The sequence below is a fragment of the Solea solea genome, chromosome 16, assembly GCF_958295425.1.
Source record: "Solea solea chromosome 16, fSolSol10.1, whole genome shotgun sequence".
In the NCBI taxonomy this organism is placed as follows: Eukaryota; Metazoa; Chordata; class Actinopteri; order Pleuronectiformes; family Soleidae; genus Solea; species Solea solea.
This window is the reverse complement of record NC_081149.1, coordinates 16,500,208-16,518,329: the sequence shown is the minus strand read 5'-3', so window position 1 is coordinate 16,518,329 and position 18,122 is coordinate 16,500,208. Positions and strand designations below refer to the sequence as shown.

The following is an 18,122-nucleotide window of genomic DNA, read 5'->3' as shown; positions in this document are numbered from 1 at the left end:
AGCAGGCACACACACACACACACACACACACTTGTTATATACATATATATAAATTATTGGGGACACATCATAGACAATGCATTCCCCAACCCTTACCCTAAACCTGATAACCTTAACCCTAAAACAAGGTCTTAACCCCCGAAAAAGCCCCAGACAAAATGTCCTCATAAGGTCAAAAATGGACCTCAGAGATATAAATGTCGGTACATGCACACACAGGAGACGCCCAGCACCCTCTCGGGCCTTGTAGCATCCAGATCCATCCTAGAATACATGCATAGCATGACGATCCTGATCTCGGCAGCAAAGTCAATCTCGGCTGCCTCTCGGGCACACACACACACACATCCTCTCCCTCAGTGTCAAAGGGTCAAAGAATTGTTTTCTTTTAACCCACTCTCTGAACATGAACTCAGCCATGTTCAGCCATCTGCCGCCATCAACCTGTAGCCTCTTAACCAAGAAAATAAATAAATAAATAAACACGGACTCTGTAGCTCAATCCAACGCAGGATGGGCTTATTTCCAGACAGTGGGAACAGGAAATTCATATTCATAGTAAGCAGCCACGTGGGATCTATAAATAGGGCCTCTGTGGATTTATATCCTCTCACACACACACGCACACACACACACACACGTACAAAAATGGATTTATGTCCCCAAGATCCCTTTTCCTGATGAAAACCACATGATCTGCTAATGTCAGTAGAGAGCACGGCTTAATCACACTGGCAGCGGTGTGTATGCTCTGTGGGTGGGTTGAAGGGAGGGGGCGGGTTCATCTTCTAGGTAGGAAGCGACTTTGTTAGCAGTAGTGGAATGATGCAGATAATACACTTATCCACAGCCCCAGTGGGGCAAGGCGAGCCACCGACATCTGATTATATTCCACAGAGATAACGGGATCTCAAAGAGTCTCATATCACCGGGGCGACTATGGAAGTCTGTCCCAACCGGTCAACATCAGATAATGAAGTGATGACTTACTGTGTCTAATCTCCAGTCAAGAACTGATTTTATTGTGATTTTAATGTGATTTTATCTCATTTTTGAACCTGCTTCGCCCAGATAGCATCTTGGAGACATAAAATAAAATCCTTATAACTATTTTTTTACGTTTTTATGGACCTTTAAAACCCATGTGAAATGTTTTGACTTCAGTGTCTGCTCTTGTACCTTGACTGTGTTGTCGTGCGTCATTTCAGAAAACAGGCTTTCTTTCAGAGCTTTAGAGAATAACACGCTCGCGCATATACTGTTAATAAAAGGTGGCAGCCGGCAGCCACTTATCGTGGCTCAGTAGAAAAACAAAGGCAATGGAAGGAAATAAAAAACACCCGTGCCAAGGTAACAAAATCAGCCTATTACCAACATATCTCGCGACTTCCCATCCGGGATCAGCAGAGGTGCTGAAACCGACAGCTGACAGTGGGTGCGAGGAAGGGCGCGCACTGGACATTCACACCTAAATTCTAGTTAGAGGAGAAAACAGCAGTCGAGCTGAGACTTGAACCTATATGATCTTGTTGCTGTGAGGCACTTTTATCTACCACACCACGGTGTTGCTTATGAATATTTCCAGTCACTCTTTGTCACTGTAACAAGTGGTAGTGGAGATTATTGCACTATATATTATGACATATGCCACATAATCCCCCAGTAACACCAGCATGGTGAGGTATCATCCGTATCAAGTGAAGAAACGGGTAGACAGACAGTATCATTTCAGAGTCGACCTGTTTTATTTTGTCCACCGGGGAACACAGATGTTTGGGGGCAAATAACGGAGCACCGTGGCTGAAGCACAGTGAGAGATTTGTAGCCAGAGAAGCACACGGTTGATGGCTTAAATTTGCAGTCCACACAGGTTCATGATTTAAGGAGGTGAGAGAGATTTAAGCTCTCATCTTTGCAGGCAGAAAATTATAAATCTCTGCCTGTCTTTCAGATTTATGATTAAAGTTTCTTTTGCAGAAATCCTGAACGAATGTAAATGGTCCCTGCAGGAATACTTCACACCCCCCCGTGGAAATAGACAACAAGATGTGGGATCAGACAAAGCCATTTAGAGCATACTCTGCTCAGGTTAAACACTTTATATGCCGACATGAAGCATTAAGGAGTGACAGATTTAAACATCCCTGCTCTTCTTAAGAAAAAAAAAAACAGAATGTGGTTTGATTGAATATATTCATTTAGAATTCACTGCCTCCTTGATCTTCAGAGGGATGGAATTACAAACTGTCATAAAGAAGCTGTTTCCTCCCCCTGTGCGGATTCATTTATTTCTTCATCTTCAGCCTTTACCGTTTTTTATTTTCGTTTCCACAAACGTTTCATTGCTCGGCCCGCTGAACATAAAAAAAAAGAAAAAAAAAGAGAAAGCGAAGCCGATATCGTCTGAGTCACAGTGGTCATTTCCCCTCCCACAATAAGTGAATATTAGTAACCTGATTATGTTTGATCCAGTGGAGGCAACGTATCGTCTTTGCACAAACCGAGGCTGAAAAGTGAGTACACTTCTGTGGCTAATTTGGAAATGGCTGCCAGACAGAGCCAACGATGGGAACAGAGTAGAACGCTTTTTGATGCATAATTTCATAAAGGCAGCGATATACAGGCTGAAGGGGGTTTGCGGGTCTCTCTTATAGTCTGTGACATCCAAAAAAACTGCAGTTTTTCGGTTGCCTCAGAGAGCACTGCCTTCTGCACAGGCTTCTCCTCCATCAAGCTTTAATCACTACGCCAAAGGACTTCTCCAGACTCAATACTGAAACTTGTTTTCCTCACAATCTTTATACAGCGCTCGTTCTTGAGGGCTCCATAGGGACCCGGTGTGCGAAAAGAGAGGGTGCTAGGAGCAGAATGGTACATTACTTCTGCCTCCCCCTTGCAGAGCCGTACGTGTATCCAGAGACAATCGAATACAGTCAGTGTAATTAGATTTTAATTATGTGATTTTCACAGACTTTTAATACTGGGCGATGCAGAGAGAGAGAGAGAGAGTCAGATGATCCAGAGAGCAGTGTGTGGATATGAAGGAAAGCTTTATAAAAAACAATACGTCAATGTCACTGTATCCAGTCGTGTGGAAAGATATATCATAAGGGAAAGCTGGCAACACCACTGAATAGGTAATTTTCGTTTTAGTGATGCTATCATTACATTGGTAGCTGTAGCACTTGCTCATGGGAAATCTCCCTCTCAAACTTTGCCACGGTGGGAGCAAAACAATAACTGGAACATATCTCCTCGGAGCCAGAACCCCACAAAGTGCTGCTTTCTGTCACACGCACACGTGCAGCGATGCAGCGTTCACCCCCCCCTGTTGAATCATACCACTGTCACAGAGACAGATGACAACTGTAACATTGCAACATGTTTTCACTTCCGTTCCCCGTCTCGGTTAGATTTCATTAGTGCCATGTGACACCCTCTGAAAGGTAATTTGTCTTCCAACCAACCTGAGGGAGAACGGTCACAATTAAAGCAGAGGGGATGACGTAATAGCAGTAATCAATTTATCATCAGCTCCGGCACAAACATCTGTCGCTGCCCATCATTTCTCCTCTCCCAAAAAAATGGGCTTAAATAACTGTACTGTTGGACGAGTCGTTCTTTCATCGAAGCGGAAAAACCAAAAAAAACTTCTGAGAAGATTCTTCAAAGTGTTCTTAAACTATTAAATATTTCCTTTAATAGCTTTGTATTGGAGAAACAGATGCACATGGTTATGGTCGTGATACAATGTCAAATTGAGAAATGAAATGAAATCATCATCACATTTTGCACATTGTTACTTGTGACATTGTTAGTAGTCTGTTGGACGCCCCCCCCCCCCTCCCCCGTCACACAGTGTGGAGGAGAATGGAGAAAGCTCACAGTGTCCTACATTGTAGCAGCTCCCATAATCCACATGGGCCGATTTATTTTTTATTTTTTATTTTTTTCTCTCCTTTTCATTTCCACCTGGACGTCTGCCAGTCCGGAGGATTTCTCCACTGTCGACAGCATTACAGTGCCCCGGCGAGAGGACACATCCTTCGGTGTGTATTATGGCTGCTCATACAAATATGATATACAATCACAAAAAAAAAAAAAAAGGTGTGTGAGTGTTGCATTTAAAATAGCAAAGCTTTAATCTCTATCACAGCTTTTAAGTTTGAAGTGACGAGCGCTGCATGACCTCGGCAGGGTTACACTCACATCACCACAGCGGCGCATTTACCGAGTGGCCGCGTTAATTGCCACACCTTTGACTCTGTGTCTGGGCGAGAGAAGGACTTTCACATGGCAGAAAGGTGCGACATATAAACGAGCGCTCCAGTATGAAGAGGTTTTTTTTTTCCTTTTCTTTCGCCTCTCAAAAGATACAAACTGTGCACAAGCAAAAGCACATATGGTTCTCACAAAAGGCCATTCATCATTTAAACAAAGCTTCTTCTTTCTTTCTTTTTTTTTTTAAGTACTTCTGCATTTTTTACATAATGTGTCGCTAATGGGAATAAAATGAGGAAAAATACACTTGCTACAGGTACAAAACCTTTTTGCGGATTTTACATGAAAACATTTTGAACAGACTCTCAAAAGAGCAACAATTACAACATGTTGACATATTCAAGTGCTTTGAGTAAAACATTCTATACTGTCCAGCACCCGTCATTCCTAATTCAAATGTTTTTAAATGGCTCTTATACCATTAAGGAGGAAGGAGTTCACAAGCAGGACAGAGAAGAAGCTCTTTTGTCTTTTTTTTTTTTTTCCACTTTTATGTCAAAAAGCTTTGTTTTCAGTGTTCTGCACAGTATATAAAAAATATCTACCGTTACATCAAGCACTGACAGAAACTTAAGCCTGCAAAGCCGTCACTTTTTATTTACTAAGTGGTTCCTCAATTACTTGATTTCCCATTTCTTTCAAAAAAATATATCATATCCATGAATCAAGATAAACTCTTTTAGTGAGAGGCAACCGGCATCAAAGTGCATTTGACGGCGACATTCACAATGTCTACAGAGTGCAGCTCTCGTTTTTGACTCTCCTCTAAATTCCACTGATTATGACAAACGCTATCAACGGAAGCAGCGGTGGATCTGGGGGCCGCTCACCGCTAAGCTCGTTCATTAACGCAGATAATTACAACCCCAGATAAGGAATTAAGGAATGTCCTTGAAGGTTCACGCGCAGTCCCTGCTCTCACTGGGCACTCGGCTGGCATCCACAGCTCAGTGCTGGGCAGCTGTCCGATACTGCTATTAACCTGAACAGAGCCACCCCATCTATAAAGCTGGGATATGGCAGCTGCTCGGGGGGGGGGGGTATTAGGCATAGATTTACAAGATTGAAAATGTCCTCCCTCCCTTATAATCTCTGGTCCTTTCACACGCACGACAAGCCATATGAACATGAACACACACACACACACACACTCTTGCGTAATGTCACATCACGCTGCATTGATTTGTTTTGATAACCGCCCCCCTCCCCCACCCCCAGCCCCCTGTGTGTTAAGAGAAAGCATGTGCCGTCATTCCTGAACTGGACTTTTCCATTCACCAGTTAGCCTCATGCACACACACACACACACACACACACACACACACACACACACACACACACACACACACACACTCATGTTAGACAATCTTGTCTGTTGGGATGCCTCAAAACAACCAGCAGTGCAAGGGATGCGCCTGCTGGTCTGTTTGAACTCGTGAGCATCCATCTCATTTCGCTCCACGTGCGGGTTTGATGTCTCGCTGCTCCTCATACAGTGAGGAAGCTCACAGCATGTACTGTGCCCTGTACCTCACGAGCGCCGCGCGCCGTAGTGCATCAAAGTCTGTTTGAGCGCACATGCACCACAGATACAGTGCAGCATTGTCAGCGTGTGTGTGTGTGTGTGTGGATTGCAACGAAAAAGAGCAGTTTTCAGAGAGGAGTTGAAAGAGAGCCGATCGACTGAGGAGGGAACACAGAAGGACAGCATGTCACGTCGTCACCGTTCATGTAATGTCTTTAGGATTTAATTTGGATAGACACATCGAGATGTGAGCCCAATAAACTACACAGGCAAACATATAAATATGTAAAGATGATTGCAGATACCGCCTTCCTCTGGGATTTGACAGAAGCAACTCAACAGTCAGAATACTTTGCTTCTGAATCCCAGTGACCATACTGGATTCCTTATGTAAGATCCTTTAGGAATCAAAAGCACGATCTTCACAAATCTCCAGGGCTGCTTTACTTGCACCGCCAAACACTTCCACGTTAGCGTCAATCCAAGGGACCACATTGCCAGGCATGTAAGCCGAGCAGTTGGCTAGACCCACGATGTCCACAGGCCTCAGGACACGGTCCCACATGTTGAACTGGCTCATCTCCCCCACGAAGGCCTGCGTGGCGTCGAAGCGGCCACCGACTATGTCCTTTAAGAAGAGAGCAGAAGATGAAAGTTTACTTCTGAAGGGGGAAAAAATGTAAACAGAAGTGAATGAAAAATGAATCAATTCTATTTGATTTTCATCAGTCGGCCAAACGACGCTGGATACGTGTCAGTGTACTGCGACTTTAACGCATCAAAGTGTTGCGCAACCGCCGCCATTGTGCAATTTGAAGAAATCTCACCTTGTGTGTGACTGAAACTCAAAGCAGCACAGAGCACCTTGGGCTCCGAGCGAATTCAAGTACGAGAAACTTGCTCCCTGTGGAGCTGGCGCTGACGTCACCGCACATTTCTTAAAGCACACATGGAACTGCCATGAAACTAAGCGTCAGAATAACCCTGCTTCTGCAATTCCCAAGGGAATAAAGGTACAGTTCTGCAGAAGTATGAATGAGGTAAGAGTGAAAAGGCCGCGATGGCGTGAGAAGAGTCTCTCTGCCCGCTCTCCTGTGTTTTCTGCTCTGTGCCTCTGGCTCGGGGCTCAGGGGAGAGAATACACAGGTCGTACTGACACTCACACACACACACACACACACAAAAACCTGTTCTCTAACACCCAAGCTTCTTTACTGCTCCCACCTGCTCCTGGCCAAGGATGATTACCCCTCCAGGTTTAATTGGGTGCCAGGGGGCCAGGTTGTCACCGGTGCCCAGACGCTCCCCGTCCTGGTACGCCTCCCAGAAGCCATCTCTGGTTGTCCAGGTGATGCAGATGTGATGCCAGCGGCCGTCACTCACTGCCAGCGGGAGCTGCGCCACCTGTTTAGATGGTAAGGGCAAAAAGGGTGAGTGACATAGGGGCAGAGAGGGAGGGGCCAACGTTCAAGGAATGGCAATTAGAAAGGTTAGTGGCTTCAAATAGTCGGCCCGCTGCAATTCCCAGAGGGCCCGACTCGTGTGGCACATGAAATTTAGATTACCCAGGTGACATCAAGGGGTAAAACATCCTTCAAAGCTGTTGGGTTGCTAATAGCAAAATTGTGTCCTGCTTTGTTCATCAGATCAAAGCGGAACAAATGTTTTTTTTTTGTTTTTTTTTCTACAAAACAGTGAGATCATTGTCCTCTGAGGATACAGCGCCAATTATGAGTATACAACTCATTAGTGTTTTTCATAATGAGCCTTCAAATACTGCTTCACACTCAGATGTACATTAACTAACTAACTAAGGTGTTTGCAATCATAAAAGCAATTCACCTGGTTAGGGCTGCCAGGTGGCATTGCTGCAGCAGTGTTATTACAAAGTCTGTCTGAGTCGGAGTAGTGTCAGCCTCGCTGGCTCTTTAAAGATTTACAAACGCGAAATGAAAATGAGACTTTGCCAGATATTCAGCAGCACGTAATATATGACGGCCACGTTACTGAGCTTTTCATTAAAACATCACCCACGCGGCAAAATGTGACTTATTCCTTTAAATCACGACAAATGATCAGAGCGCATAGACGTGTACAATTTTGGGGTCAAGACATTTTGACGATGCTGGAGGAATAAGCACACGTGTATTGTCACTCTCTGTGCCAACATCTGCAACATCTGGATGTTAATAGCTACTTCTTTACGTTTGTTTTTGCAGTGGGAAAAAGTCATTTATGTTTCAAATCGCAAGTGTATTTTATAAGTGAAGAGGTGAAGGGTGATACAAGTGATAAATCATTTTCTTTCCTTAAAAAAACAACAGATTTAGGATTTATGAAGCTTGAAGCCTCAGATTAATATGTGCACTCTTGCCAGAAGAAGACCAGTGGAATCCAGGGAATATTAGACTCCCGACAGCCACATTTGAACAGAAACTGGACATACCATAAGCACGTTATGACGTTAAAAATGTGACACAGGATCCTGGTTAAGATGTTGTTTTACAGCAACAGATAATCTCTGCCTGCATAACCGCCCACAAATACGAAATACAGACGACGCTGCACTTTTTTAATATTGTTGAGGCAGCTTCCCTCTTAGCATGCAGCAAAGTGAGCCCAATGAACAATGTGCCCCAGTAGATCCTGTTATTACTGTGAACAAGTCCAACACATGGATGCGATGCCGCTCATATTCACTCGCTGCTTTCTTGATTTGCTGCATTCTTTCACAGTTTTATTCCTTCTCCTGGCGATGCCTGATCTTTCACTCTTCCCCCCCTCGCCCGCTCGCTCGCTCTCCCCCAGCCCTCTATCACCTCCAAAGCTCTGCGGCTTTTCCACTGCGTAGCCCTCCTTTTCCCTCCTTTTTTCTCTCATACACTCTTCCTGCCATCTTTCTCTCATCTGTCTGTCTGGGGCACATGTATAATGCATGGTGACGGGGAAAAGCTGTGAGGAGGCCTGCCTGTACCAATAACACCCCAACGTAAACAAAACATTGGGGTTAAAAAAAAGAAGAGAGGAAGCCACGGTTTGTTTCTTCCCCCAAATCTGTCCTAATCCAACATGGCACTGATGCAGAAGCAGCTGTGCCATCAGGAAAATCTGTAGTTGTGTCTTTCAGCTTACATGGACGTCATAACAATTTTTTTTCCCCCTCCCATTTAGGCTAAATGCCGTGAAATATTCATCGCCGCTTCCACCACTTTGTTTTCTGTTTGCGTTAATTGAAATTCACGTTGCTGAGTGAAAAGCGCGCAGTATGCGACTGTGGAGCTTCATTACAGCGCCTGCAGAGAGCATCGAGGAGAGGCTCAAATGAGCACGCACATGGCGGCACACGTTCTTTAATGAATTTCTCTGTTTCTTGGGTGTGCGCGGAATGTGGGTCAGTGATATTAAATGTTTATAAGGGGGCAAAATTAAATATTCAGAGCTGACGGTCAGTGAATCCTCAGCAGTGAATCTCCGCTCAGTTGCAGCATTACTGTGTAAGTAACAAATGCTGTTTCTCATCATGCATTCTTTGAGTCCTATTAGCATCCAAGGCAGATCTGCATGTCTTCGCATTGGTGTCAACACATCAAATCAGAAATAGTGAAGAAGTCACGCTAGGCGCCACTTTTTCCTTCATGGACTGACCTTATCGTTCACCAGTAGCTCAATAGGGTTGTTTCCCCATTCAATGAGCACTATCTCGTTGGCCTGGCCTGGTACGCCATAAGAGAAAGGGGTTCCAATGCCAGGGCTCGCACTGGACTTGAGCCACATGCAGACGGTGAAGGCGTACATTTCTGGAAGGCTTTTCTTGATGCGGCCGTACAGGTAGTTGGTACGAAGAGGGAGGGACACCTTGAAGTCCTCCGGTGACTTGAAGGCGTTATTACCTGAGAGAGGGACAAGGAGAACAAGGTGAGAATTGTAAGAGCCTTATGTGGGAAGTATACCCCCGACTGCCTGCTGTGCTGTAAGCCTGGCTGGCTCTAATGAATGAGGTGACTGGGAAACAAAAAGTTTTCTATGCACATAATACAGCCAGTGATTAAGTTGCCACTGCAACATAATTGGGGAAATAGCTCAAGAGAAAGATTGACTAGTTTGCATTCATCAAGCGGTCTGTCAGCGGCCAGAGAACAAAAACAATATACATCACACAACAATAACACATATAAATTACTGTTATTATCGGACTGCTGCTTAAGTTCACTCGGGGATTTCGTACTGGGGCAATTTAGTTGACCCTGTTCGTACTGGGCCAGTTTAAGTGGATCACAGTTTTAAAAATGAGGTGGCTTCTGATCAAAGATTCCAAGATGTTTCGTTTTTAATAGACATAGAATAAGAAAAAGCTTAAAGAGAAAAAGAGACTAAACAAGACAAACGACACATGCTGCATATTTTAATGTAGTAGAACCACATTTCATCTGGATTCCAGCATTTCTCTCAGGATACGGTGCAGCTGTAACACAGTGAGGTTTATAACACAGGCTCATGTTGGCTCCAGGGTTTTATCTGCGAAGAAACAATCAAACCACTTTTCCCCATTGGTCTAGGAAGAAAAAAAGTAAACAAAATGTGTTTATATTGACATAAACATGATAAATCACACAAAGGCAATATTTATTTAATGACAGCTGTACACATATTAAGTGTGCTGTCTCTTAAACGGAAGCTCTACACCCTAAAAACAGCCAGTGACTGATTCACCTACGCCTCGGTGGACATGGAAAAGTCCACTGTGATGAGTGGAGAGATGATCTGCTAAAATAAATTTCCTTTGGGCGGAGATATATTCTGTTATTTTGACATAACTTCAAAGTGATAGCCTAGAGTGTGGACATCACTCTAATATTTCTTAAACTAATTAAGCAGTCAGTGTTGCTTTCCAAGTCCTATTTAAAGACCAGGAAATGGATTAAAAATGGTTCTAAGAAAAAACGATGCTGTTAGGTTTTTACTTGCATCACCAGATCTTTGCACAGGGATTGACTAATTAGTGCTAAATCTGGAAGACAACAAAAAAAAAAGAAAAGAAAAAGAGTCTGGCATTAAAATCCAACCAACATTTCACAGCGCCCATTATATCGCTTACTTTTCTCAAGCTCGGTGATCCTCTCCAGGAGGGAATTGAGAGTACTCTCAGTGCGTTGGCGGTGGGCCGCTGTTTCATTGTAGAGCTGGCTCTTCTCCTCCTCCAGCTCAGCCACCTTGCGGAGGAGCTGGGTCTCCAGTGCCTCCAGACGCTGCCGCAGCAGCTCCCGCAGCTCTGGTGGCAGAGGAGTCAGAGCAGAGACACCTGCAGCTGACACGTTGGTGCTGGGGAGACGAACACTTTGTTGCTGCGGAGCCGAGAAAGAAGAGATTGCAAGTGAGCACGACAGAGAATGTAGGTGTGTGTGTGTGTGTGTGTGTATGGGTAGTTAGGTAGGTAGATGGGTAAGTTAGTAGGCATGTATGTATGTATGTAGGTGGTAGGAAATTCAGTATATGTAATTGTATGTATGCAGGTAGGTAGGTAGGTGGATATATATGTGTGTATAGATAGATAGATACAGTAGATAGACTATCATTCAATCTTCATAAGGACCTAGATTTGCAGAACATCATGTCATGTCCCGTGTTAAGTGTTAAGTCTGTGTCAGTTAGTGTAGTTTATGTGTACTCCTGGTTTTATTTTGGTGAAGGGTTTTTCTGTCTTCCTGTCTTGTCTCGTCTCGGTGATTCCCTGACCGTCTGCACCTGGTGTTAATCAGTTCCTGCTCCTTTAAATCCTCCCTTTGTCTTGTGCCAGTGCGTCTTGTGTGTTGTCCTCGTCCTGCACCTCACGTTCCCCTTTTGGATTTCCATGTCTGCTTCGTCTTGCTCCTTGTACCTGGCTCACTCTCATTTGACCCTGTTTTGGAATCATTACCTGATCAAGAGTAAGACTTTACTTTGTTTAAATAAACTGAGGACTCTGCTTCCGCTTCGTGCATCTGGGTCCTCACTGTGTTTGAGTGTGTTGCGGCCTTGACACGTCACATGACTGATCTTTTCTCATTTTCCTGATTTTTTTTTTTTTGGACAGACATAATCACATGAAGCCAATGTGTCCCTGAAGCAGACGTTCATTGGTGACCTGCCAAACACCAATGGCTGAATTGGGGTATTAATGGGTAGGCACCACATGTGACATCACACAGAGTTCACACCAGGCAAGATCAGAGATGTTCTTTGGAAAGGGGGACAACAACTGCACATGCCGTTGGTGGCACAGAGAGAAAACTAATTCTATCAGATGTTCATTTCTAAAGTGGATGATTTTTCCCTGCATAGTATCTGGTCCACTTTAAGATTCAGACACATGTGTAAGAGGTCTAATTCCTTTTCTTGGTTACCAGGTTACCAGGTATCCCTGGTGATCTGCCACTGAAGGCAAAGATATACAAATGCAAGGTCCTGAGTGCAACTGTTGACAATATGCAGATGTCCTTGATTCGTGAGAGAGGTCCTGCTCCAGGGAGCCACAGCAGCAGCACTGGGCTCGCAATAATCATTATGTGGAGCAGATGCAGCTCACGATACATATGTATTTAAAATGCAGCATAATAAGTCATGTGTCCTGCCCAACTGCAGGTTACACGCTTTCATAAAATAAAGGGATTAAAGCTTGCAATTCATGAGAGAAAGATGGAGGTTCATCGGTGGAGCCTGTATATAAAATAACCTTGAATTGAAATAACAAGTATTGTAACTGATTATGGTTTCAGGGCATATGGTGAAAAATGACATAAGAGATAAAGCCAAGGCTTATATCAACCTCTGAAAGGACTTCACTATAGGTGACCTCAGCATTAGTCCAATGTCTGTAATAGAAATAATGCATGGAGCAGAATCTAAAGAAAGGGCTCATTGGAATCTGCCAGAAAGACTTTCATCAGCTGCTTTGACTAATTAGTCACATGATGGCGAATTTAAAACATTATGTGGAACACACGCACACTCACACACTGTACTCATAAATAATGCAAAGATGCACTGCACCACATACATGATTACAAGATTTTCTTTGTTGCTCGTTTCACACTGAAGACTTATTCTGTGGGATCGAGCACATATTTTATTAATAATTATATCAACAATAATAATCACTATTGATCTGTCACGTGACCCGGTGAGAGGACTAATGCAGTGCTGAGTGTGTTCACGTGTGTTTGCTCCACAGTGAGTTGTGTTACTGGGGAAGGGGTTGAAAGACATTGCTGATGCCGAAGTGCATGGAAAATGTTATGCCGTTGTTTAAAGGCTGTGCTGGTTAATGTTATCATTTTTTTTTTTGCTTAGGGTGGAAAATGAAGGGAAAGTGGTTTTCTGGCACGTTTACGCACGAGCTGCGCGTTTGTGCCATCTTACCTCCAAGTTCTCCAGACGACCCTTGAGACTCTGCATGGTCTTTCCGAGCTGGTCTATGGTCTCGCCGGGGTCCCGGGGCAGGTCGCCCATCGTGTTCTTACCGTAGTCCTTCCGTCTGGAGCCCTGCACTCGGGACTTTCCCAGGGGCGACACTTCAACTGTCACCTCGCAGCGCGTCAGCTTGGAGTTGAGCTCCTTAATGGTTCCCTGCTGGCTCACGATGGTCTCCTTCTGCTGCAGGATGGTCTCCCGCAGCTGGATGATCGTGTTCCGCAACTCGTCCTCCACGGGGCTGTTGCTTTGGACGCGGTTTCCCGCAGAAATATACCCGCAGCCTGGCTCTGCACCCGGGGGAATGGCGTTACAAACGAAGCGGCTACCTGTGGCATCCTGGCTCCGAGCTGTGCGTCCACTGACCAGATACAGCAGTCCAACCACTAAAGTCAGCATCCCGACTATAGGATCACAAACTCCGCGTAATATATCAAAAACAAACGACTCCCCAAAGCACTGATGAATAAAGCTCTCTCAAGTAAAAAGATCAAACTAAGTTTATACAAAAATACGCTTCTGGAAATAAACAAATAAACCTAAACGCTTACATTCAGCAGATGATTTAAAGTCTGGGTTTCTTATTTCCTTCCCTGGAAGAAAAGCAAAAGTTGTATGATGCTGTTTTATCGTTTAAAAATCCACTTTGGTTTGCAGGGAACGGAGTTTCGCTCGGCTCTCCCCTTTCCTCTCCTCTCCTCTCCGCTTGGTTAGTGTGTCAGTGAGCGGTGCTGAAAAGACAGCGACGCTGCTGCTCAGCCAGATTACAGTGGGGAGGTGCGCACCGACGCTTCCGCTCATCATCTGCGCTTATTCAGCTTCAAACCGCGTCATCAGCTCCCAGGGGACTCGGGTCTCACGCTATAGGAACGTCTCATTGACTTTTTTATTACCTGTTTAAACGCGCAGAGGCTTAAAGATGATAAACAAGCACACATAAAAGAGTGAATGCTCCAAAAGCTCTGTGTGGTGGTGTTGCTGCGTATTTTGTCTGTGTTACGGCAGCCTCTAAATATTCTGAAAAGTGCAAGGATAAACCAGCCATCCACCCATCTTCTACCGCTTCATCCTCCATTTAACCAAACATTGAGAGTTATGACTGATGATCCACCTGTGTGTTAATGTTAAATAGCTGTGTCCAGACACACTCTGCCTTCCTTATGGTCATTTTTTTTGAGTGGAAAATCTAGTTTTAATCCACAGAATTACAAAAAAAAACACAGTTTGTTTTATTCTCACAATAATCTAGAAAACAGTTCACATTCACACACAGCATTGTCTGTGGTTTTGGTGAAATTTCGTGCTGAAGAAGGATTTTTTTTTTTTTACTTTCACACAGAGTTGCCATTTAAGTGGGACACGTGCATCTATCCAAAGAGAAAAACCCAACATGGAAAGAAACCAGCAGGCTCAGGCTGTGTGCAAACATTTCCTAATATTGAGGAAATATACATAGCTCTCACCCCAATATCCTATTTCATATTTTCATGAAAACATGCCAAACAACTCGAAAAAGAAGCCTTTTCATGATGGGATGTTCAAGCGAGATATTTATATAAATATATATAAAAAAAGGTTTCATTCTGGTACACAGCAGTGCATAATTTGATGTCATTGTTTCTACATATTTAGCAAGATGATTGCAACTGCTTGTCACTAGCAGAGGGAGCCATGAGCCTTTCAAATTGACAGACAGTGAAGATTATTGCAGCAGTTTTTTTTTTCTTCTTTCTCCCCCCCCCCCCCCCCATTTTTTTCCCCTTTACAGCTTCCTTCATGTTTTTTCAAACTAAGGGAGGCAGGTGTCTGTCAGATACCTGCTCAGACTTGTAGAACGTGAAAAAACGTCAAAGCCAGATGCCACCTCACTTCAGATTATGAATCAACGCCGACAAACTATTCCCACAAACTCTTTCCTAAAAAATTTGTGGGACAGGGATAGCAGATGTGAGGAGGTGCACCATATTAATATGCTGCCCATCACAGCTGTCTCCGCCCATCAGCCTGAAGCATCTGAGAATCTAAATGTCAGCTGACATTAATGCACAGTCAGCGCACAATTGGTTCACGTATAGTGTCAGGACCGACAGTGACCGCTGATGAAGTCACTGCCAAAGAAAAGACGTTTCTAATATGAGGGAGGGGGGGCAGGCAATTGCTATGGCAACCTTATCCTTATCTCTGTGACCACCCTCCCCAGCACACACACACGCACACAAACACACCCCTGTGAGCTGGCAGAGGTGAAGTGAGAGTACTAAAGCCAGAGCTGAGATGACAACATTCACTTCAAAGTTGACGAGATGAAGATATTTCTCTTTCATGTTGCAACTAGTGAGCACTGGGGGTGAAGAAACTTTTTTTTTTTTTTTTTTTTTTTAAACAGCCTCAACAAGGGTTAAGACGTCAGCAGGGACTGAACTCTTATCCTGAGTTAAGTTTCCCATCTCAATATAAAAAAAAAAAAACTAGGTCAACTCGCTCTGTTACTTACACAAGGCAGTCAGATTTTTTCCCAGTGAAAACATAGAAATGCAGTTTAACAATGAAATACTTTCCCTATTATGTTGGGGTTACACTGAGACTAGAACTTGTTATGTGGAGATTCAGTGCAGTGGTTAAGTGGAAAGAATGTGCTTTTATATTGAATTGTATTACATTGTGAAAACAGCCTTCATTTAATGCAATAAAGTGCAAAAACGAATGAATGAATTCATCTTCTACTGCTTTATCCTCCACATAAGGGTCATGGGGGGGTTGCTAGTGCCAATCCCAGCTGACATAGGGCGATAGTTCACCCTGGACAGGTCACCAGTCCATCACAGGGCCACATAGAGACAAACAACCATTCACTCTCGTACTCGATTGTTTGATTTTGAGTGTCCAATTTGCCTAATCCCCAAATCTGCACGTTTTTGGACTGTGGGAGGAAACTGGAGAACCCATGCACACATGCGGAGAACATGCAAACTCCGTGCAGAAAAGGTGCATTCAAGTGCAAAGTAAATGTCCAGATCTGATTTAATTATAGGATTGTTGTGCCAAATGTCCATTGGCCCCCAAATACTGTATATGCCCTGTTTGGTGTAAATTGCTTATACTTCATCAGACAGCACAAATAAAGTGATTATGTGTTGCATTATGAATAACCATGGGACGCATAATTAACCGCTCTTAATCATCCAGCGTGTTCCTGCTGTCTTGCTCACGATTTAAGGGCAGAGGACTTCATCATGCTGGAGCACTTAGAGCCTCTGACTGGAGCCACGCTCACGCTGCATGACACAGCGCGATGACTGTGTGATCACTCAGCGAGTCAGTGTATCCAAAACACCGTCCGTCTCTTCCTGTGCTCTCAAACATCACCTCCGTCTCTTATTCCTCCGTCAGGGCCACCTGCTGCTGCTGGGCTACCTTGTTCATGCATGCTGTCAGTGTCCTGAGGGACGTCCACACGGGCAGCAGAGACACACACACTGTACACATGGCGACAACAGGAGGTGACACAAAAGACACTGACGCATGATAAAAATGTGAAGTCCATGAGGCAGATTTTTACAAAACAAGTTTTATCAGACACTTTAGTCATGGCTCTGGAAATACATTTTAAACATTGTTGAGCTCCACTATAATGCGTGGACACCAACACGGCCTCATTACCACACGTTTCCCAAGGTCTACCAATCATCCAGCCAGTGTTTACTGGTCCAGTGTGCAACATTTACGAGGGTTTTATTGGCAGAAATATATTAAAAAAACACATCCCTTAGATAGGTATGTATATGAAAAATAAATATTGTTTAAAAAAAAGGCTTTTGTGTGCGCTTAAGACAAGGGCCCAGCATTTCTCAGACGGGCAAATCCACCAGAGAGTACATGTTGAAGCAAAAGCTGACTCATTTCTCCCAGTCATTGGTGTCCTCTGGCTTCAGCTTCAGTAACTTCATATCTTTCCTTACTCCTTTATCTTATTCACAACATGAGTGACATAATCTGGGCCCTTTTTGCTCCACATGACCGCGCCATCGCCATCCGAGGCTTCTTTCTTTGGGCCTTCTCTGCGATGCTTCTGACCCCTGACATCGTTGATTCTGACGATGTTTTGCTCTCGCATTTTCACCTCTTCAGTTTCTAACTTCCTCTCGTCAGCTTTTGTGCGCATGGCTGGCCTCACTGTGACATGGTGTGCTGTACCTGTTTTTTCCTTCGTGAATATCCGTCTGTCACAGAGCACGCCTTGATGATCCAATCCTGGCCTGCACATCCCCACTGCAAGCCGCCTTCTGCCAGAATCTCAGAGCCTAAATACTTTGGATTTCTGAAACCTTCTGGGGAGGGAGGGCTGTGCCCAAGACAACTAGTTTGTCCTCGAACAACATCGCCCAGGGGACATCTCTCATGATCTGGTCTGTCAGGACATCAGGCACCAAAAAGAATGGCATCCTTTCTGCTATGCGAAGGATACCGCAGTTCCCTGACGCGTGGGAAATGTGAGGAGTGAGACGAGGAGCGCTGCATTTGTTGAAATCGGCAATTACGCACTTCATGTTTAAACCTGAAATACCACACATACACACAGACGTACATATACGAGGGGAAAAGGCTTGACTGATGAGGCATAATGAATCTGACATGACTGACAACTGGGCGATGGGGCTGCACTGCTCACAGAAATAGAGTATATCCCACTCGTCCTTTGTTTAAACTTTACTTGCATTTATCTTTCAAAATGCAAGCTCGTCTGTCAACAGTGATGTCGCTAGGTGAATTAAAAGGGTTAATGATCCTATTTGTGATGCTCTCTCGTTGTCGGGACTCCATTCACTCCTCATAGTCGCTGTTGACCTCCACCACCAGCAGCTACTGTAAA

General features: G+C 44.3%; 1 protein-coding gene across 1 annotated transcript; it reads right to left on the bottom strand.

Moving 5' to 3' along the window:
* Nucleotides 1-5,609: 5,609 nt before the first annotated feature.
* nptx2a (neuronal pentraxin 2a) lies at nt 5,610-13,931 on the bottom strand. The gene is made up of 5 exons (XM_058652563.1): nt 13,202-13,931; nt 10,902-11,148; nt 9,452-9,696; nt 7,031-7,210; nt 5,610-6,434 (listed from the first exon to the last, which is right to left on the bottom strand). Exons 1-5 carry the CDS (start codon nt 13,649-13,651, stop codon nt 6,207-6,209), a joined length of 1,350 nt encoding a protein of 449 aa, XP_058508546.1. The 5' UTR covers nt 13,652-13,931; the 3' UTR covers nt 5,610-6,206.
* Nucleotides 13,932-18,122: the final 4,191 nt, after the last annotated feature.

What these genes read in the sequence shown, in the direction of transcription:
- nptx2a (XM_058652563.1), bottom strand. Translation starts at nt 13,651, where the DNA reads ATGCTGACTTTAGTGGTTGGACTGCTGTATCTGGTCAGTGGACGCACA. An exon ending in AGCTACTGGTGAACGATAAG is followed by an intron (nt 7,211 to 9,451) that starts GTCAGTCCATGA and finishes CCATCTAAACAG; the next exon opens with GTGGCGCAGCTCCCGCTGGC. An exon ending in TCATCCTTGGCCAGGAGCAG is followed by an intron (nt 6,435 to 7,030) that starts GTGGGAGCAGTA and finishes CTCTTCTTAAAG; the next exon opens with GACATAGTCGGTGGCCGCTT.